Source organism: Peromyscus leucopus, chromosome 5 (assembly GCF_004664715.2).
Source record: "Peromyscus leucopus breed LL Stock chromosome 5, UCI_PerLeu_2.1, whole genome shotgun sequence".
NCBI classification, from domain to species: domain Eukaryota; kingdom Metazoa; phylum Chordata; class Mammalia; order Rodentia; family Cricetidae; genus Peromyscus; species Peromyscus leucopus.
In genome coordinates this window covers 28,476,664-28,494,184 of record NC_051067.1, presented here as the reverse complement: position 1 = coordinate 28,494,184, position 17,521 = coordinate 28,476,664, and the positions used below count along the sequence as shown (strand labels likewise).

The 17,521-nt window shown below is 46.4% G+C and overlaps 1 protein-coding gene across 3 annotated transcripts in view; it reads left to right on the top strand.

Moving 5' to 3' along the window:
- Positions 1 to 17,521, top strand: part of Cdyl (chromodomain Y like) — a 225,444-nt gene that overhangs the window by 74,556 nt on the left and 133,367 nt on the right. The window contains exon 1 of one of the 3 annotated variants that reach the window (XM_037205799.1): positions 4,136 to 4,608. The exons of the other annotated variants lie outside the window; for them this stretch is intronic. Within the exon in view, the coding sequence (XP_037061694.1) occupies positions 4,585 to 4,608 (24 nt within the window). The 5' untranslated portion in view covers positions 4,136 to 4,584. Of the gene's footprint in view, positions 1 to 4,135; positions 4,609 to 17,521 lie in introns of those variants that run through there. 3 annotated transcript variants of the gene reach the window in all.

Genomic DNA, 17,521 nt, shown 5'->3' with positions numbered 1-17,521 from the left:
AAAAAAAAGGAAAAGCAGTCAAAAGCATTGTGTAAGTTGAAAAAAAATGACCCTTGTTGAGGATGTAGCTCAGTTGTCCAATGTTTGCCTAGAGTGTTTCAATCCCTAGTACTGCAAGAAAAAAAGAGAGAGAAGGAAGGATGGATGGAAGGAAGGAAGGAAGGAAGGAAGGAAGGAAGGAAAGGACCCTTATTAGCTGAACAGTGGTGGTTCCTCAGTTTAAGAGGGAAATTGGTGAAATCAAATGCAAAGAAGTCTCAGAGCTGACCTATCTAGAACAAAAAAACAAAAACAAAACAAACAAACGGTGGTGCTTGGACACGAAGGAGAGGCATCAGCTAGGTCCTGGCTAGAAAGGGAAAGAGAAGCTGATGTGGAAATGGGAGATTGACTACTCAGCCAGAGAAGGAAATGGAGCTGGGGTGGGGGTCACAACTAAAAATCAGATAGTAGTTGGCTTGAAAGAGGCACTAGTATAGACAATTTGAGGTTTCAGGAAAGAATGGTTGGCTCCAGATGCAGAGAACACAGCCCCTGGCTTCCCGTTTCTCTTGATCTTGCTTTCTTCCTAATTTTGAGCTTTTCCTCTCTCCCTGTAGGTGACAGAGATGGGAATTCCACTTAGTTTTGTGAAATGGATAACCTATAACAAGAATAGTATTTAATTTCCTTTTAGCCTCATTATGTTTAAACAAACCAACTCAAGGTCCCTTCTTCATAAAATCCATAATTAAATTCTGAGCTTTCGAGGCAGTAGCCAAGATGGAGTATGCTTTTGGGGTACATAATTGCTGTAGGCAATCTTGATCTGCAGCTTTTCACAGCTACCCATCCTGAAAATGCCTTTGGCTCAGAGATCCTTTGGTGCTTGATTTTGGCTTCTTTTGTCTTTAAAGTCCCATCCCCCATCTCCTCCAGCATGCCTTGGGATTCAAATGTAGATGGAATGCAGATTATTGGGAGAATAGGACCGGCAGTCGCCTGCGTTGGCTGTTGAGGGAGAAGGAAGGGGGAAAGAGGAGACCTTGAATTTTTGTTTTCAGTCATTGCTCTCCAAAGGTGGAAAATAGTTATGGTGCCCGATCCGAAGAGTAGTACTTGAGTATTGGCTTGTGTGTTTCTGGAGAAGGAGTAAAATGGACTGTGTGGATCTCCGCTGCTTCAAGCCAGGTAAGAGTTGAAGCTTATCACACAGATCTGTGTTCTAATTACTTGTGTCCATTGTCTCGTGATGGCCCTTCATAGTGGTTTAAGATTTGTTCGGTGCACATGTATACTAATGTACTGTGCACCTTTTAAAGATACTACTGTGTGGTATGTATTTTTGTTACAGTTTTTCTGAAGAGCATGGGAACTTGATTTCTTAATCCACAAAGTACTTCTACACCCACACACGTGGTCTTGGTAACTTGGATTAAAAACTGCACCATTTCTTTCATAAAGATGGTATAAACTCAAAGCCACAAAGTGATCTTGAGCATATTTACTTTTGTTATAAGCACTGATAAAATGTTTATATTAAAAAATGAAGGAGGAAAGCAACGTTTGAAAGTAAGAAATTCAACTGATGACATAATATATATGCAAAATAGCATTTAATAATCCAGTGGTTGTTGTAAACGGAGGGAAACAAGGAGGTCAGGAAAGAGGGGGTAAATGGACAGTTGAAAATGTGGTGAGATTTTTGATCACTAGTTGAGAACCTGAGTGCAGGTCTCCTGCCGTGGAAACCAACTCATTGGGGGAGGGGCAACTGATGCTGAGTTTAGGAGAAGGGCTTGCTCCCGCGTTGGCAGAGTCTTCCAGGGGTTACACCTTCAGCGGAGAGGACTGCTTGTGGCCAGCATAATTTAGATCTTAGATGTTGTCCAATGTGAACTTTTCTCGGTGACTCTACTAAGGCTCTTATCCCTCCCCCCACTCCCCATCCCATTCTGTCTTTTCCACCACGGGGAAGATTTCCTCTCTATGTACTAGCCCAGAGTCTGATTATGGTCGCTATGTCTATCTCCATCCTCTTGTCTCCTTGGGACTGGGATAGGATTGAAGGCTCTTTAGAGATAATACACGATGCAACACCTTGAAAATCGTTAATACATTCTGTCCAGAAAATAGCAGTGATTGGTGTGAGCGTGGTGGAAATAGAAATGTTTATACTTATTTTGGTGTCCACTCATGTACATGGGTTTGAATGTGAGATGTTAGGGGCTCATTGTATGTCGGCGATCCCTGTTTTTGTTGTTGTTTTCAATTTGTTTATATGGTGTTTGGTCATCACTTGAGCCCTTGACATGGTGTTAGTGCGCCAAGGGCTTTGAGATGCTTTTGTTCAAAGTCCTTATTCTTAGCTTCGAGGAGTTTAACAATTATGTTGAATAATTAGCAGGACTCGAGGTGACCCTCCAGTGAAGCAAACAAAGAAACTGCTAAGTGAGAAGGCGGCCTGTTTGGAGGTGGGACAGCATTGGCTGAGCCACCTGGGAAAGGCGGAGCTTGAGGCGCCTCAAATAGTTGATGAGTAGGACTCCCTAATTTGTGGTTCCTGTTTAGGCATTTGATTATGCTTTCCTTTGGCCACTGGAATTCCTGCTCACTGAATATCAACTTATTTCATATGTACAGGGTAGTGCTGTTCCAGGTAGGCTGGAAGTTCCAATTTGAAGATGAGTGGATAAACACTAAAATATACTGATAAGCGCTGCCTTGGAGCACGCACTGAGTGCTTTGGGAGTCGCCGGAGAGAAGTCCGGAAGACCACGTTTTCGATGTGATGGTGCTAGGAATCTAAGAGGGCTTTGCAGGCATGACAGTCACTAGCACGAGCCCTCTCTCGCAGACCTGGGGTTTGTAATGCCAGGCACTCAAGGAGTTGGTGTGTTGTTGTTTTTTAACCTGAGTATGGGGAAGGCTGGGAACTTCTCGACGTTTGTGGCTGTTAGAATGCTGTTGTACACAAACCAGTTGGGTTTTAAGAAAGCTGATATTAGGAGCCCAATGTCGGGAATGTAGGTTAAGGTGGAGCTCTGAGGACTGGGGTGGCATCGGACAGGAAGCATTGGGAGCAGAGGGAAGTGCTGTTGACTTCCAGTACAGCTTAAAGGGGGAGAGTATCCGTAGTGCCCCGAGGGGACGTTCCATTGTGTTGGCTGTTTGGGGAAGCTGGTCCGGTAGCCTCCTTCCCCAACGACAAAGAAACGTCCAGTTTCCCGGTGGATGAGCCGTGCGTGCCGGGCCCACTCTACACGTCTCACCTACACATGAGGAAAGACCAGCCCACTGCAGCAGACGAAGAGGGAGTGTTGTCTACCGGGTCCCTACAAGACGCGTCACCATTGACAGCTTTGGTCCTTTAGAACGCAGACCTCCTGGAGTCCACATTCGTAACACTCCTCTCCGCTCCCCTTAAGGGGAGCTGGACACTTCAGGAGGAACCCGAGGCCTGGCGTGGGGAAGCTGCGGGCAGAGCTAGACGGCCGCGCCCAGATCCCACCCCGGCAGGAGGCCCAGCTGGCGACACGCGGCGGGGCGCGCGGTCCCGGCTCCGGGTCTTGGCTGCGGCCACGGGGACGGCGGGCACGTGGCAGGGCGGGAGACTCCACCTGGCCACACCGCTGGCCCCTAGTTTGCTGGCGCTGGCCCCGGCCGGCGCCCGCTGTGGGCGCACGGAGGCAGACACTGCGCTCTCCCGGTCGCAGGCGCTAAGAGCACGGCGGCCGCCGCCGTCGGGTCGCGACTCCAGACGCGAGCCCACCAGCCCGCCAGGTTCCTTCACGCTCAACTTCGGCTTGGGTTACCTGCCCTGGCAGGCACGGTCATCCTCCACGACCCTCATGCGCCGCCCGGTCCCGCCCTCTGCCGGGCAACTAGCGCCCACGTCCAGGCAGAGCCGGTGGGCGGTGCCGTGGCCAAGCCGACCCCGGGGAGCGGGACTTGGGCAACTCGGAGCCCCGCCCACAACCGCTGGCTCCGCCCACCACCCTACACGGCCCCGCCCACCCCCACCCGACTCCTCCCCTTCCTGCCGGCTTGCTCCCTGCCGCCCGCCGCCCGCGCCCAGGCCCGGAACGGAGTCCGTGCTCCCCTCGGCCGCCCCGCCCCGCCGCCTCCCGCCCCTCCCGCGAGGGCGGCCCGAAAACCCGGAGCGCGGGAGTACTGCTCCGCCGGGCCGGGCGGCAGCACTGGGCATGCTCAGTAGCCGGGGCAGGTTTTTCGGTCGCAAGTAGGAAGCTTTTTGCACTACACCGGAGACCGGGAGCCGCGGATCCCGCCGCACCGCCCGCACGACCGCCGCGCCCGCCCCAGCCCGTCCGGCCCCTGGCGGGCGCGATGAGCCCGCGCCTGAGCCTCAGCCGGCCCGCCGGGCACTGAGCGCGGGCGCCTAGGGCGCGTTGCGCAGCTGCTCCTGCGCACAACCCCGCTGCCGCCGGCCCGCACCGGCCGCCCGGAGCGAGAGGCTGGTCCGTGCACTGCGCCCGGCGCCGGCCGCGGAGCAGGAAGCGCAGGCCACGCAAGGACCCAACTGGAACAAAGTGTCTGCCGCCGGGTGCCGCGCCCCGACCCCGCCGCGCCCCTGCGCCGCCCACCATGGCCTCCGAGGAGCTGTACGAGGTACTCCCCTCCCCCCGGCGGCGCCCCCGGCCCGTGGGCCTCGGTGCCCCTCTTGCTGGACGGGAAGCGTGCGCCAGCCCCCCGAGCGAGCGGCGGCCGGCGGGCGGGGGCGCCGGAGTTGCCGGGCCGGGGGGGAAGTGGTGCTGACACGAGGGACTTGCTCAGACTCAGCCCAAAGTGCTGCTGGCGAGGGGAGCCCGTGTCTGCGCGCGACAGGGTCCGTGGGCGGCGCGGGGGTGCTTTTCCTGCCCGTTTGCTAGAGCCTGGTGGACAGGGTGTCGCCTCGCGGGGGGCCCGTGCGGCTGTCTCCACTCGGGTACTAGCTAGAGGGATGCAAAATATCGCACCGAAAATGCTGAACGTTGACCACATGCTTTAATTAGGTTAGCATTGTGGCCGGAGCCAGGAAATTGAACTTAAACGCCGATGCGCCGTCGTCGCAGCCTTGGGAGTAGGAAAGGGTACTGTCGACGATGAGTTATGGGTGATGGGCTTGCCAGCTTTAACTATAAGTTTGAGAGTTATCGGTCTGGATCTTGGGCGAATTCTGAATGTCTCCACGTAACTTCTTGACTTATTTCAAAGTAGACTTCCTGGGAGTACAAAAGAGAGTTTTGCCTTTGGATTAAGTGGTTCTCTGATTTCACACATTTATAAATACATCTTTTTAAGAGACTTAAAACTTTCTGGATTCTCTCCAGGCTCAACCTTTATGATACCTTTAGGGACCTGAGTGTTTAGGGATTGAAATAAGCATCTGTAACTACAGCCTTATGTGATCCTTCCAAGGTGTGCCTCCTGTGTGTATTACTGCTTTTGGCGTGGACTGAAGCTTTGTTGACAACAATGAGAACCCTGTAGCAAGTTTATGTTTGTTTGGTTGCTTTTAAGAAAAACAAATGTTTACACAAGTCCGCCAAAGAAGGCTACCTAATGTAGACTTAAGGGGGAGATTGTTGCCTGCCCTTGATTTGTGCTTCAGTATGCTGTACCTATAACTGAAAATTGCCTCCCCCTTTCAACTATTTTACATATTAGCAGTCCCCTAGTGTATTCAAGATGCTCATAGGTCACTGGGGGATATAAAGAGAAAACTCCTGGTTCCCGAGAAGCCTTGCTTCCAGGAATGAATATGTCTTAGTGGGAACCAGCACAGTAGAGGCTAGGAGGTAGGCAAGATGTCTTACTGGCCAAGTCGTGGAAAGTACAGAAAGTACTGAGTGTGAACAAGGTGGGGATTTACTTTTCACATTAGATCATTTCTTTGGTGGCTTAGTCTTGCATGTTCACTGTTGAGTGTTTTGGGGGTTCTAAATATCAGCCCCATTGGTATTTGGGCAAGAGGTACACATTATACGTAAGTTGTATCCTTCGTGAGTAAAGGAGATGACCACTGATCATTGTTGTGTTACGAATTAGTGAAGTTACTTTCTGTGTTTATTCTACAGCTTCCTGCTTTCTACTCAACCATTTTTTTCTGACAGGTGGCATTTATAGATAGCATTTTATATACTAAGGTTTGTGTTCATTCAGGGTGTTTTTGAATGCCTGGGGTATGGAGGTGTCATAGGGAGAGATGGAGGTATGTGATGGGCGGTGCTCTGAAAAAGCATCTCTTGGGGAGCAGATGCCGTCACGTATGCAATGGGAGTTCTGAGTCTGGGTTTTCCTTTAGTTTGTTTTGAGGGCAAAGGTAACAGAGCTATGGTTTGAAGCCACAAAAGTCAATGTAGGTGTGTCCTGGTTAGTATCTTTTAGGCTTCCTTCTAACTTCTTTAGTTGCTGGAAACATTGTGGCTGTATTACAGTGAAAAGTTGATGTTGAATTAGTACACCTCTAATCTGAGGACTCAGGAAGCTGAGGCAGGAGGATCAGGAACTCCAGGACAGTCTGGGCTGCATAGTGAGCCCATGTTTCAAACAAACAAACAAACAAACAAAGGGGCCAGTTAGTGAGAGGGGTCAACAGGTGAAGGCTCTTGCTACTAAACCTCACTGCCAGAGTTTGGTCAGTGTCATCTACAGGAGAGAACTGTGACTCCTGCAGATTGTCACTTGGTGCCCACACAAACACTCACACAAAATAAGTACATTTAAAGAAAAGGGGGCTGGGTGGTGGCCTTTAATCCCAGCACTTGGGAGGCAGAGGCAGGAGAATCTCTGAGTTTGAGGCCAGCCTGGGCTACAGAGTCAGTTTCAGGAAAGGTGCAAAGCTACACAGAGAAACCCTGTCTCAAAAAATACCTGGGCGGTGGTGGCACACTCCTTTCATCCCAGCACTTGGGAAGCAGAGGCAGGAGGATCTCTGTGAGTTTGAGGCCAGCCTGGCCTATAGAGTGAGTTCCCAGGAAAGGCACAAAGCTACACAGAGAAAGGAAGGAAGGAAGGAAGGAAGGAAAGAAGGAAAGAAGGAAAGAAAAGGGAAAAGAAAATTGATATTTGAAAGTTTGCACAGTGGCTGAAGAGTCTGGATGTGGAGTCAAATAGCTTGTTACTGGATTCCAGCTGTCATGTTGGGTAAATGAGCTTTGAAAGCTCTTTCTTCATCTGTGAAGTTGGGATCAATGTTTCCCTTGGAGAGCTGTGAGGTTTGTGTGAGAAAATACACAAAGCACACCCCTACAGCAAGCATGTAGAAAGAGGGGCACTCAGTGCTGTCCTGTAACTGATCTAAAATGCCCAAGTCCCGTTTTTGTTTAAAAAGATACAGAGTTTGCTCCCAGAGGCTTGCTTTCTTTGTGTGGCAGGAGTGATGCCCTACTGTAGATGGGCACTGTGGTCTGGCTGGCTGGGCAGAACACCATGTGCTTTAGAGGCCAGGTCAAGGGATAATAGTTTTGTCATGTTTTTTTTTCTGGTTGTCCCTAAATTGAAATGTTCTGTTTTTGGCCTGAGGTTCTACAGATGAGTGTACTGAAAAGTCTTGCCCTTAAGTTCCTGCCTTGATAGGAGGGATGGGGTCTTAGAGCTTCATGAACACCAGTGAGTTGTCTTATGGCTCACTAAGCTGGAGTTTTTCATTTATGTCTTTACCACTTCACATGGAACCTTGTATATAGTAGTAGGTCCTAAGTAGGACTAAGTTATTGGGGAAAATTATAAAGGCCACTCCACGTAGTTAAAAGGAAGATTTATTTAGTGGATGACTTACAAATGAAGGAATGGATAGGTTGCGGGGGTCTGGGGAAGGTGTATCGCAATCCAGCGGTGTTCTCTGGAGCTCTGCTCAGTCAACCTCCACCGTCCAGGGTCCAGGAACAGAGAGAGCGCTTGCCCATCCCGGTCTTGGGTCTCCAGACGCCCCCCTTGGCCCCGCCTTGTAGGCGTGACAGTTGCCAGAGTCTCAGTGGGGGTTGGAACTTCCAGAACCAAGCTGGAATAGCTGCCCACTACACTAAGTGACTATCGGAACTATGTTTCGTGAATGAAAAACAAGGGAACAGTCTACAAAAGGGTAGAACGTTAGTCATTCAGAATCCAAAGAGCTGCTAACTCTCTGCATCGCTAGCAGCTAGGGCTGAGTGAAAGCATGTTTGTGTGTGCACGGCATGCATGTGCCCCTTCCCATGTGCATTCATACCTTATGGTGCATGTGCAGAAGTTACGAGGACAACTTTGGAGTCTCCTTCCATCCTTCCAGCCAAAGGTTCCTGACATCAAACTCAGGTGTGCCTAAAGCATATTTTGATTAAGCATAAATAAGAACATAGATTTTGTAAAAGACCAAACATCTTTTGTTTTAAAGGTTTTAAAATTTGCATTTTAAAAGTTGTTATACAGTTGTATGTATTTATTATGCACAAGCTATTATGTAAGTATGTGTATGTTGTGCAATCCCTTAAATGTGGCTGGTTGACACACAGTGCCTCTCATCATTATTTTTGTGGTGAAAACAGTACACAGTGAACATTTTCAATAGCGCGGTACATCATCATTCCACAGTCACCATTGCTTTACAGAAGACTAGTGTATTCCTTCTGTTTTACTATACCAACATTTCCCAAGCCTATTCTCCCTCAACTGACTTCTGTTCTATGCTCTCCTATGAGATTAACTACAAGTAAGTTCATGGTATCTTTCTTTCTGTCCTTGGCTTATTTCATTTAGCTTAATAACTTCCATTTTTAATCAATGTCACAGATGACAGGAACTTCTTTTTATTGGTGGAATGGTATCCTATGTGTACATATACCATATTCTCTTTATTTGTCCATTGATGAGCTCATGCCCACTCCATATCTGGATTATTATGAACAGTGCTGCAGTAAACATGGAGTATAGATGCTCTTCAGTATACTGGCTTTATTTCCTTTGGATCATCTGGAAGATCTCATTCTCATTTTGAGGGACCCTGTATAGTATTATTACAGTGCTTGTACTAATTCACAGTCCCACCATCAGTGTACAGAATTTGCTTTTTCTGTGTGCCCTTACTAGTGGATATCTTGTGTGTTTTTCAAAGTCATTCTAACAGAAGGTACTTGATTGTACTTTTTAAGACTTTGTTATTCTGTGTATGATATATATGTGCGTGTGTGGAGGTCAGAGGACAACTTTCAGCATTGTTCCTCTTCCTTCTGGGGATTGAATTTCATTTTGTTTTTTGAGACAGAGTTTCTCTGTGTAGTTTTGGTGCCTGTCCTGGATCTTGCTCTGTAAACCAGGCTGGCTTGGAACTCACAAAGATTTGCCTGGCTCTGTCTCCCGAGTGCTGGGATGAAAGGCGTGCGCCACCACCACCCAGCTTTAACCATATTCTTGATTCTAATCCATGAACATGGTATACCTTTACATTTATTTGTGTCTTTCATCAATGTTTGGCAGTCACCTGCTTTGATGTGTGTGTGTGGTGCTAGGATCCAGCCTAGGGTCTTCTCTGTGATAGACAGGTGCCCTAACAATGAGCTACAACTCCTGCCCTGTTATAGCTAAGTTCATTCCTAAGTCTTTTACTTCATTTTGCTATAAGTTGTAAATGTGATGTCTTGCTTGGTTTTTCAGATACTTTGCTTTTAGTGTGTAGAAACACTGCTGATTTTTATGTTGGTTTTGTATTCCACAAAAGGTTTTCAGTGGAATCGTTGGTTTTCTGTATATGAAATGATACTATATGTAAACAGGGATAGCTGAATTTCTTTTCAGTCTGTTTTTCTCTCCTGCCCTGTCTAGAACATTGAGTGTGTAGGATAGAAGTGATGAAAGTACCTGTTCTTGCTCCAGATCTTGGAGGAAAAGTGTGTACCTTTTACCTGTTCAATGCAATGCTAAACATGGTATTGTCATCCATACCCTTTATTGGGATCACTAACTGATTTGTGAGGGTCTTTATCCTGGAGGACTGTTGAGTTTTACCAAATGCTTCTTCGGCATCCGTTGAAATGATCATCTAGTTTCTGCTCTCTGTCTTGTTAATGTGTTGTGTTTGTGCTGTTCAGCCATCCTTGCATGCTAGTGTGAATCACACTTTATCCTGGTAGATGAGTTTTCCTTTTTTTATGTGCCATCGAATTGGGTTTGCTAGCATTTTGTTGAGGGTGGTTGCACACCTATATTCTTCTGGGTATGATCTGGTACCGTTCTCTAGTTGTGCTTTTGCTTTTCTAAGTGTTGAGAAGAATTCAGTTGTGAAGCCATTAGTCTTTGCTTTCCTGGGAGACATCTCATTACTGAGTTAGTCTCCTTACTCATTACTGGTTTGTTCAGATTTTCTGTGTCTTTACATCATTCAGTCTTGATTGTGTATTCGCCTTCATATTTGTTCTTTGGGGGTATCCACTTTATTAGTGACTACTCGTTCATAAGTCTCATGAGCCTTGCATTTCTGCTCTGTTTTTCTTAAATTTTTTTTTTCTTTTGGTTCAGCTAAAAGTTGTTGATTTGGATTTTTTTTCTTTTAAACCTCTCCACATATAACCCCTGTCAGTTTGTATTTCACTTGTTTCTGCTCTGATCTTTTGTATTGTCCTGTTTAGTTTTTGGTCAGCTAGAAGCTAGAAGCTAGATTGATCTGTGAAGAGGAACCTGAGTTGAGAAAATGCCTCCATCAGATTGTCTGTAGGAGGTCTGCAGAGCTTTTCCTGTCTCCGTTAGCATGTCTGTTGTCCTTGTTCAGCTCATGATTAGGCAGTCAATGATGAGACTTTATGGGTATAGCTTCTGACATTTCTGGAAGACACAATCTCAGTGCAGACTCCCTGATCCTTTGGCTCTTACAACACCCCCAGAACCCTGCTTCTGCAGTGATTACTGAGCCCTAGGTTCAGGAGTCATCTTGTGGATGTGTCAGTTGGAACTGGACTCTGAGTTCTGCATTTGATTGGTTGTGGTTTTTCTGTAATGTCTCCGACTGTTGCAAAGAGAGTTTCCTTGATGAGGGGTGAACTCTTTAGATTGTAGTTAGGGATGCTGGTTTAGTAAAATGGTGGTGTAGATTCTCCTCTGAGATCTACGAGTTAACTAGCCATGGGTTTCCAGTACCAAGCATGAGTTTCCCTTTGTTGATTGGGTTTTACGTCCAAATAGAGAACTGTTGGTTACCGCCAAGGAATGCATGCTGTTACTGCCCAGGTAGGGCCACTGTGTCATGCTGATTGTTGTTGTGGTTCACAGATGTCATAGGGTGGGACTTGGTTCCCTCCTTTGGGAGCTTGCATGGCTCTTCTTGTATCATGAAAGCTAGTCCTCAAGGAACTAGTTCCTGCTCAGGGGCCTCTGAGCCCTCCAAGTTACTTTTGGTAATGGTGTTTCTCAGAGCAAATTAGGACATGTATGTAGCATGAATCCTAAAGGGTCTTATTAATAAAAACAAACCCTGAGGCATGTATTGGGGTAAATGCTGGATGATCAGAGAAACAGAACAAGCTACAGCTTCCTCACCTCACCAGTTCCTCAGCTGATCCTGTTTGCTCAGTTTGGAAGCCCCTGAGTCCTTATCCAAATGGATCTCAGCTGAACTGCTTCTCCCAAGCCTGAAAGCTTAACCAGACTTAGTTCCTGGTTTTCACGCCTTATATACCGTTCTGCTTTGTGCCATCACTTCCTGGGATTAAAGGCGTGAGTGACCATGCCTGGCTGTTTTCAGTGTGGCTTTAAACTCACAGAGATGAGGCTGGATCTCTGCCTCCCAAGTGATAGGATTAAAGGCATGTGTGCCACCATTTTCTGGCCTCTATATCTAGTGGCTTTTCTGTTCTCTGACCCCAGATAAGTTTATTGGGGTGCACAATATTTTGGGGAACACAATACCACCACACATGTTCTTTTTCCTAATGCTAATTTTGTATGCTTTGCTTTGTGGTTTACCATTGAGTTTACAAAAACCATGCTATAATTATAGCAGGTTATTCTCAGCTAATAGCAACATACACATTTTAGTATAGTATTTTATTATTCTTTAAGAATTTCATGCAATATATTTTGAACTCATTCACCCCCTTATTCCCCCTAACTCCTTCTAGAGTCACTCCCTACTTTCTTACCCATTCCCCTATTTTATTCTAAATAGTCCACTGAATCCAATTTTTTGCTGCCTCTGTGTGTGTGTGTGTGTGTGTGTGTGTGTGTGTGTGTGTGTGTACTCATGGGTGTAGGACCACCCACATGAACATAGCTAATCTATTGGGGCCACACCCTTAGAAAACTGATTCTCCCATCTGTAGAAGTCATCAGCTGTCCATAACTCTTGAGCTGTGGGTGGGGCCTCGAACCTCTGGACACTCCATGCTAGAGGGATGGTTGGCATGTTCTTACACAGGTCTTGTGCAGGCAACAACAGCTGCTGTGAGTTGAGTGCATCCATCCTGTCATGGCCAGAGGATGCTGTTTCACTCTGATCCTCCTGAACCTCTGCCTCTTACAATTTTTTTTAACCCTCTCTTTGCCTGTGTTATGGTCCCTGAGTCCTGGCAGTGGGTAGGGGAGATTGAAAAAAGAAAGCTGGTTCATTGGTTCTTTTTCTCTTTATTTTTAAATTGGTCATTGTCTTGCAGCATTTCCAAGATGTGATTCCATCATCTGCTTTCTCATCATTCTTGAGGAGCTTGCTTGTGCTGGATCTAGTTCCATTCAAAGAAATCAGTCTCTGGTTGCCTTGGAGATCCTTTCTTGGACTTTGCTGTTTTGGAGTTCTACTACCTTGTATGTTCTGTGACACTTCTATTACAAATAAGCTTGGTATATGTTATACTGCTTTTGTGAGTTTGTGTCTTATCGGCATTCTGTCTGCAGATACTGTTTCTTCTCTCTGTCGACATTCTTCCTCCGAAGCTTTGTTGAGTCTTGCTGTATGGCTCTGTCTCTCTTCGGCCTGGCATCCCCTGGCCCTCAGCCTTTTCAGTGCTGGTGTGCAGCAGTACACTCTTCCACTCTCCTGGGATCCCATGTAGCTGTCTATTGCATCAGCTTTTGTCTCTTTATTGCTTAGCCTCTCATTTCCATCTCCTTGATTTTGCTTCATTTTTTAACTTCCCTTTTCTATTCATATATGAACGTTGTTGCTCTGTTTGTTTTCTTTTATAACCTTGTATTTCCTTGACCCTAGTCCTTTGAACTGAGTTTAATTTGGTAATTCCAGTTCAGTGGGTCACCTAACTGAATGTGGAGTGTTGTGAAAATTTTGGCAATAGTAAAAGGCGTCTGAATGTGTAGAAATCAAAAGCAAATGCTTAATGAATTTGAGGTGTTGCTGGCAGTACACCTGTGTGGCTCTGGGAGACTTCACTGTAGCTACCGCCTGTTGTTAATATACAACAGTTGTACCTTGCAGTGAATGCTGTCACCATGTACAGTGGTGACTATTGCTACCTGATATCCTGGCTCAGATCTGAGACCTGTATGTCATGGATTGCCATGACATTAGCACTCCAGTATTTGTATTGTACATACAAGTTTTCTGCTCTTTTTTTAGAAGCAAGAAGCTGTGGTTTAATTATGGAAAAGAAAGACTTAATAGTTGTCTGTTCTCATTCTTTAGCATGTAAGTATCAAATTAGTATGTCTTTGGATTGTATGTGTTAGAATATTTGATTTTAAAATTGTTTAAGTTGCTGACTTGAGTTTCATAAAAATGCTACAGTTTGCTTGAGATTAGGACAGAAGAACATCCAGCACGTTCTGAAATAGCTCTAGACATTCTTCTGTCATTTTGTACTATGCATTTAGGGGAAGTGGCATGCTCCGCATTGACAGTTCAACAATTGTTTGACAGACATCAGGGGTGCTCAGTGTCCTGCATATCACACATTCAACCAAGTTGTTCTTTGTTTGAAAAAAGCACTAAGCCGGGCGGTGGTGGCGCACACCTTTAATCCCAGCAGTGAGGCAGAGGCAGGCGGATCTCTGTGAGTTCAAGGCCAGCCTGGTCTACCAAGTGAGTTCCAGGGAAGGCACAAAGCTACACAGAGAAATCCTGTCTCGAAAAACCAACCAACCAACCAACCAACCAACAAATAAATAAATAAAAGTACTAAATTTGCTCTCATCTTAAATAAATGGTTAAATTATATGTATGCCAAGTAGTTTTTTTTTTTTTTTTTTTGGTTTTTCGAGACAGGGTTTCTCTGCGTAGTTTTGCGCCTTTCCTGGAGCTCACTTGGTAGCCCAGGCTGGCCTTGAACTCACAGAGATCCGCCTGCCTCTGCCTCCCGAGTGCTGGGATTAAAGGCGTGCGCCACCACCGCCCGGCCGCCAAGTAGTTGTTTTAAATTAAGATTTATATCAATAAATGTCTGGGTTTTATACTTCTTTTCTATACTTGTGTACTTGGAGTTAAGAATTTCTTGGATGAAAGGGTTGTGAGTGGAAACATTTTAAGAAGCCGTGTGCTATTTCTTTAATTCGCCAGTTCAGTGTTTTGACAGTACTTCTGCTTCTAAATACTCTGGGTGATTGTTATTGTTGTGATTGTACCCCTTCGTCCCCCCTTGCATTTTGTCTTGGGTGTTGCAGTAGCTATAACAAGTGTAACAAGTGCTGGCAGAGGTAACTTATGGAAGGCCTTACTTTGGCTCACAGCCTACCTAGTAAGGGATTCGGTTTATCGAGGTGTGGTGGGGTGGTGGAGGTGGCCTCGGGAGTCACTCAGGAGTGAGGCAGCTGCCGCATTGTGTCTACAAACAAGACCATAGAGGAATGAGTGCTGGTGCCCACTTGACTTTCTCCTTTTTGTTCACCCAGAAGTCCAGCCCGAGGAGTAGTGCCACCACCACCAACTACCTAGGGTCTCCCTCTAGAACTAACCTAATCCAGAAACGCCCTCGCTCAGAGGTGTCTTCTTGTTGATTCCTGTCAGTTTGGATCAGTATTAGCTGCCATGGGTGGTGATCTATTTTTGTATTTACTCATTCTCCGGAATTGGAATTGGAGGTGTGCCTGAGGTTTTCCTTGCTTCCTGCAAGCCCAATAAAGCCTAAAGAATTATATCTTATTAAAGATCTGGTTATTTGTGGTGGTGGTGGGGGGGTGGTGGTGGTGGGGGTCCTCAGTACTCTCAGAACTCTCATTTGCTGTTGGCTCCTGCTTCTCCCCCACCCCCATCCAGATTTGGAACTTTCAGTTGCCATGATGAGTTGGAGAGTTCGAGTCAACGTGCTGTATTTACCTGATGATATTGAAAATGCCAATGACGTGTTAACTGGATTTCATAGGGACTGCTTACGGAACTGGAGATAGTAGTTGCTCCTCCCTAATTTGCTCTGTGAGCATATCTTCTCTAACTTTTCCTTAGCCAAGCCTGGCTTGCTCGCATCTTGCCAGCCCCAGCGTCCATCTTCATCCAGCCTGCCTTGCATAGTCGGGTCCTTATTCCACAGGACCTTGAAACAGAGTCACACACCTCATCAGCACCCTTCCCTTCCCAGTGGGACCATTTTGTTTCATACGGTAGTTACCACCCTTCACCTTTGTGCACATTGTTTTGTCCTAGGTGTGGGGTATGCATTTCCTTCCGGAATGGTTGGACCCATAATGTGGTCTTGGATACCATAGTGTGATGTCTGGGGACATGAATGTGGTAGACAATCAATGATTGCTGATATAACTAGTGATTGGAGTTTGATATCATAGCTTATATGTGATAATGGGGCCTGAGGTGTCTGGTTTGTTACCAGGTGTTTCGGAGGTAAACTATAACATGAACTTTGCACAAATGATCTGAGAGGAGGAACAATTTCTCCTAGGAAGACAGATTGCATCGCTGTTATTAAATGAAATGTGGGGCTGGAGTGATGGAGTAAAGGGTACTTACTGCTTTTGTGGAGGGATCGGGTTAAGTTGCCAGCACCCACATCAGATGCTCACAACTGCCTGTAACTCCAGTTCCAGGTATCCCATGCCCTCTTCTGGCCTTCGTGGGTACCTGCACTCATGTACTGCACATACATACACTCAAGTACACATAAGATTGGGGAAAAAAAATCTTTAAAATGGATTTTATTTGTGAAATGTTTTCATTTGTGAAAGTGACGTATGGAGGGGAGGCTTTCTTCTCACACTGGTGTCAAATAGCTGGTCAGCCCCGGTGTCTGCAGAGTGTCTTAGTTTGTGTGTGCCTTCCTCTGTAATAGTTTCCACTGCTTGCGGTTTTCTAGAGGACGCTGCCTTCCCTCCATTTGTTTGGTAGACCCCAGCACTGGTGATTGCAGGCTGTGGGTATTCTTTAGTTAAAGTGTCCCTTTCTTTTTGTCAGTCATTTCTGAGCAAATTTCAGGGCATCGAGTAGATGCACACAGCGGCATTTCCTAATTGACCATGTAACTAATCTCACGAGTTCAGCCGCTGAGCACCGGAGAGAACTGGGGGACAGCCCTCCCCATTCTTTGTTTGTTAAATAGCGGCATGTGTGGCATGTGTGTATTGGTCAACTCTGGGACTCCGTGATGTTAGACATGGTGTACTTGGAGTTCACTAGCTTCCGTAGCAGGATATTCAGGTGCAGCCAGGGAGGAACGCAGGTCTGCTAAGGCAGGTAAATGACATTAAGGCTAGCTTAGGAAATGAGCTAAAGGGGGTGGGACTTCTTGGTCTTGAGATAAAACAGTTTTGGAGTTCATGAGCCCTGGAGAGAGCATAAGGTGTGAGCTGTGTTTATGCAAAGGCATGTTATGTGTTGGGAAAAAAACTATCTAGAAGGACTTTTGTAAAAACCGGCATATAAGTGTAAAGTTAAGATTATTTTAATGGTATGTGTTCTACAGTTTTCGCCCATGCTGTTTATTCTAACAGCAGCAAAATGAGCAAAAACATTCTCCTAGGAAACTGACATGGAGTGGAGGGCTGAGTGGCTTCAGCTGGCCTGACCTGTTTACATCTTATGTTAGCCTAGAACTGTGAAGAGATTGTTGCTGGGTACGCGATAGACATAGGGAGGGCAGCTATGAGACGTTTTAAAATGTTCTAGGAAGATGAGCCATGATAGTGGTTTATGGAGCCTGTGGTCTCCTGCAGAGTGTGTGTGTGTGTGTGTGTGTGTCTGTTGCGCGCGCACAAGCTTGTTTTTTTTTTTTTTTTTTTTTTTTTGGTTTTTCGAGACAGGGTTTCTCTGTGTAGCTTTGCGCCTTTCCTGGAACTCACTTGGTAGCCCAGGCTGGCCTCGAACTCACAGAGATTCGCCTGGCTCTGCCTCCCGAGTGCTGGGATTAAAGGCGTGCGCCACCACCGCCCAGCAAGCTTGTTTAAAGAAGCAGGAACTTGAGTGTTACCTTCTAGAATAATCCTTAAGTGAAAGAAGTATAAGCTGAGTTGGTGATGTGTAAATGAAATTTGTGAAGGTTAACTGGTCTTTTTTCAGTGCAGTTTAAAGGTACTGATTTTAGTCAGGTCATCTTCCTGCTGGCCACTCAGAAGGTGCACGGTTGTCTCCCCTCAGCCTCCTGTTTAAAGAGTGTTGGTGTTGCACTCTGTCTTCAGGGTGCTGTAG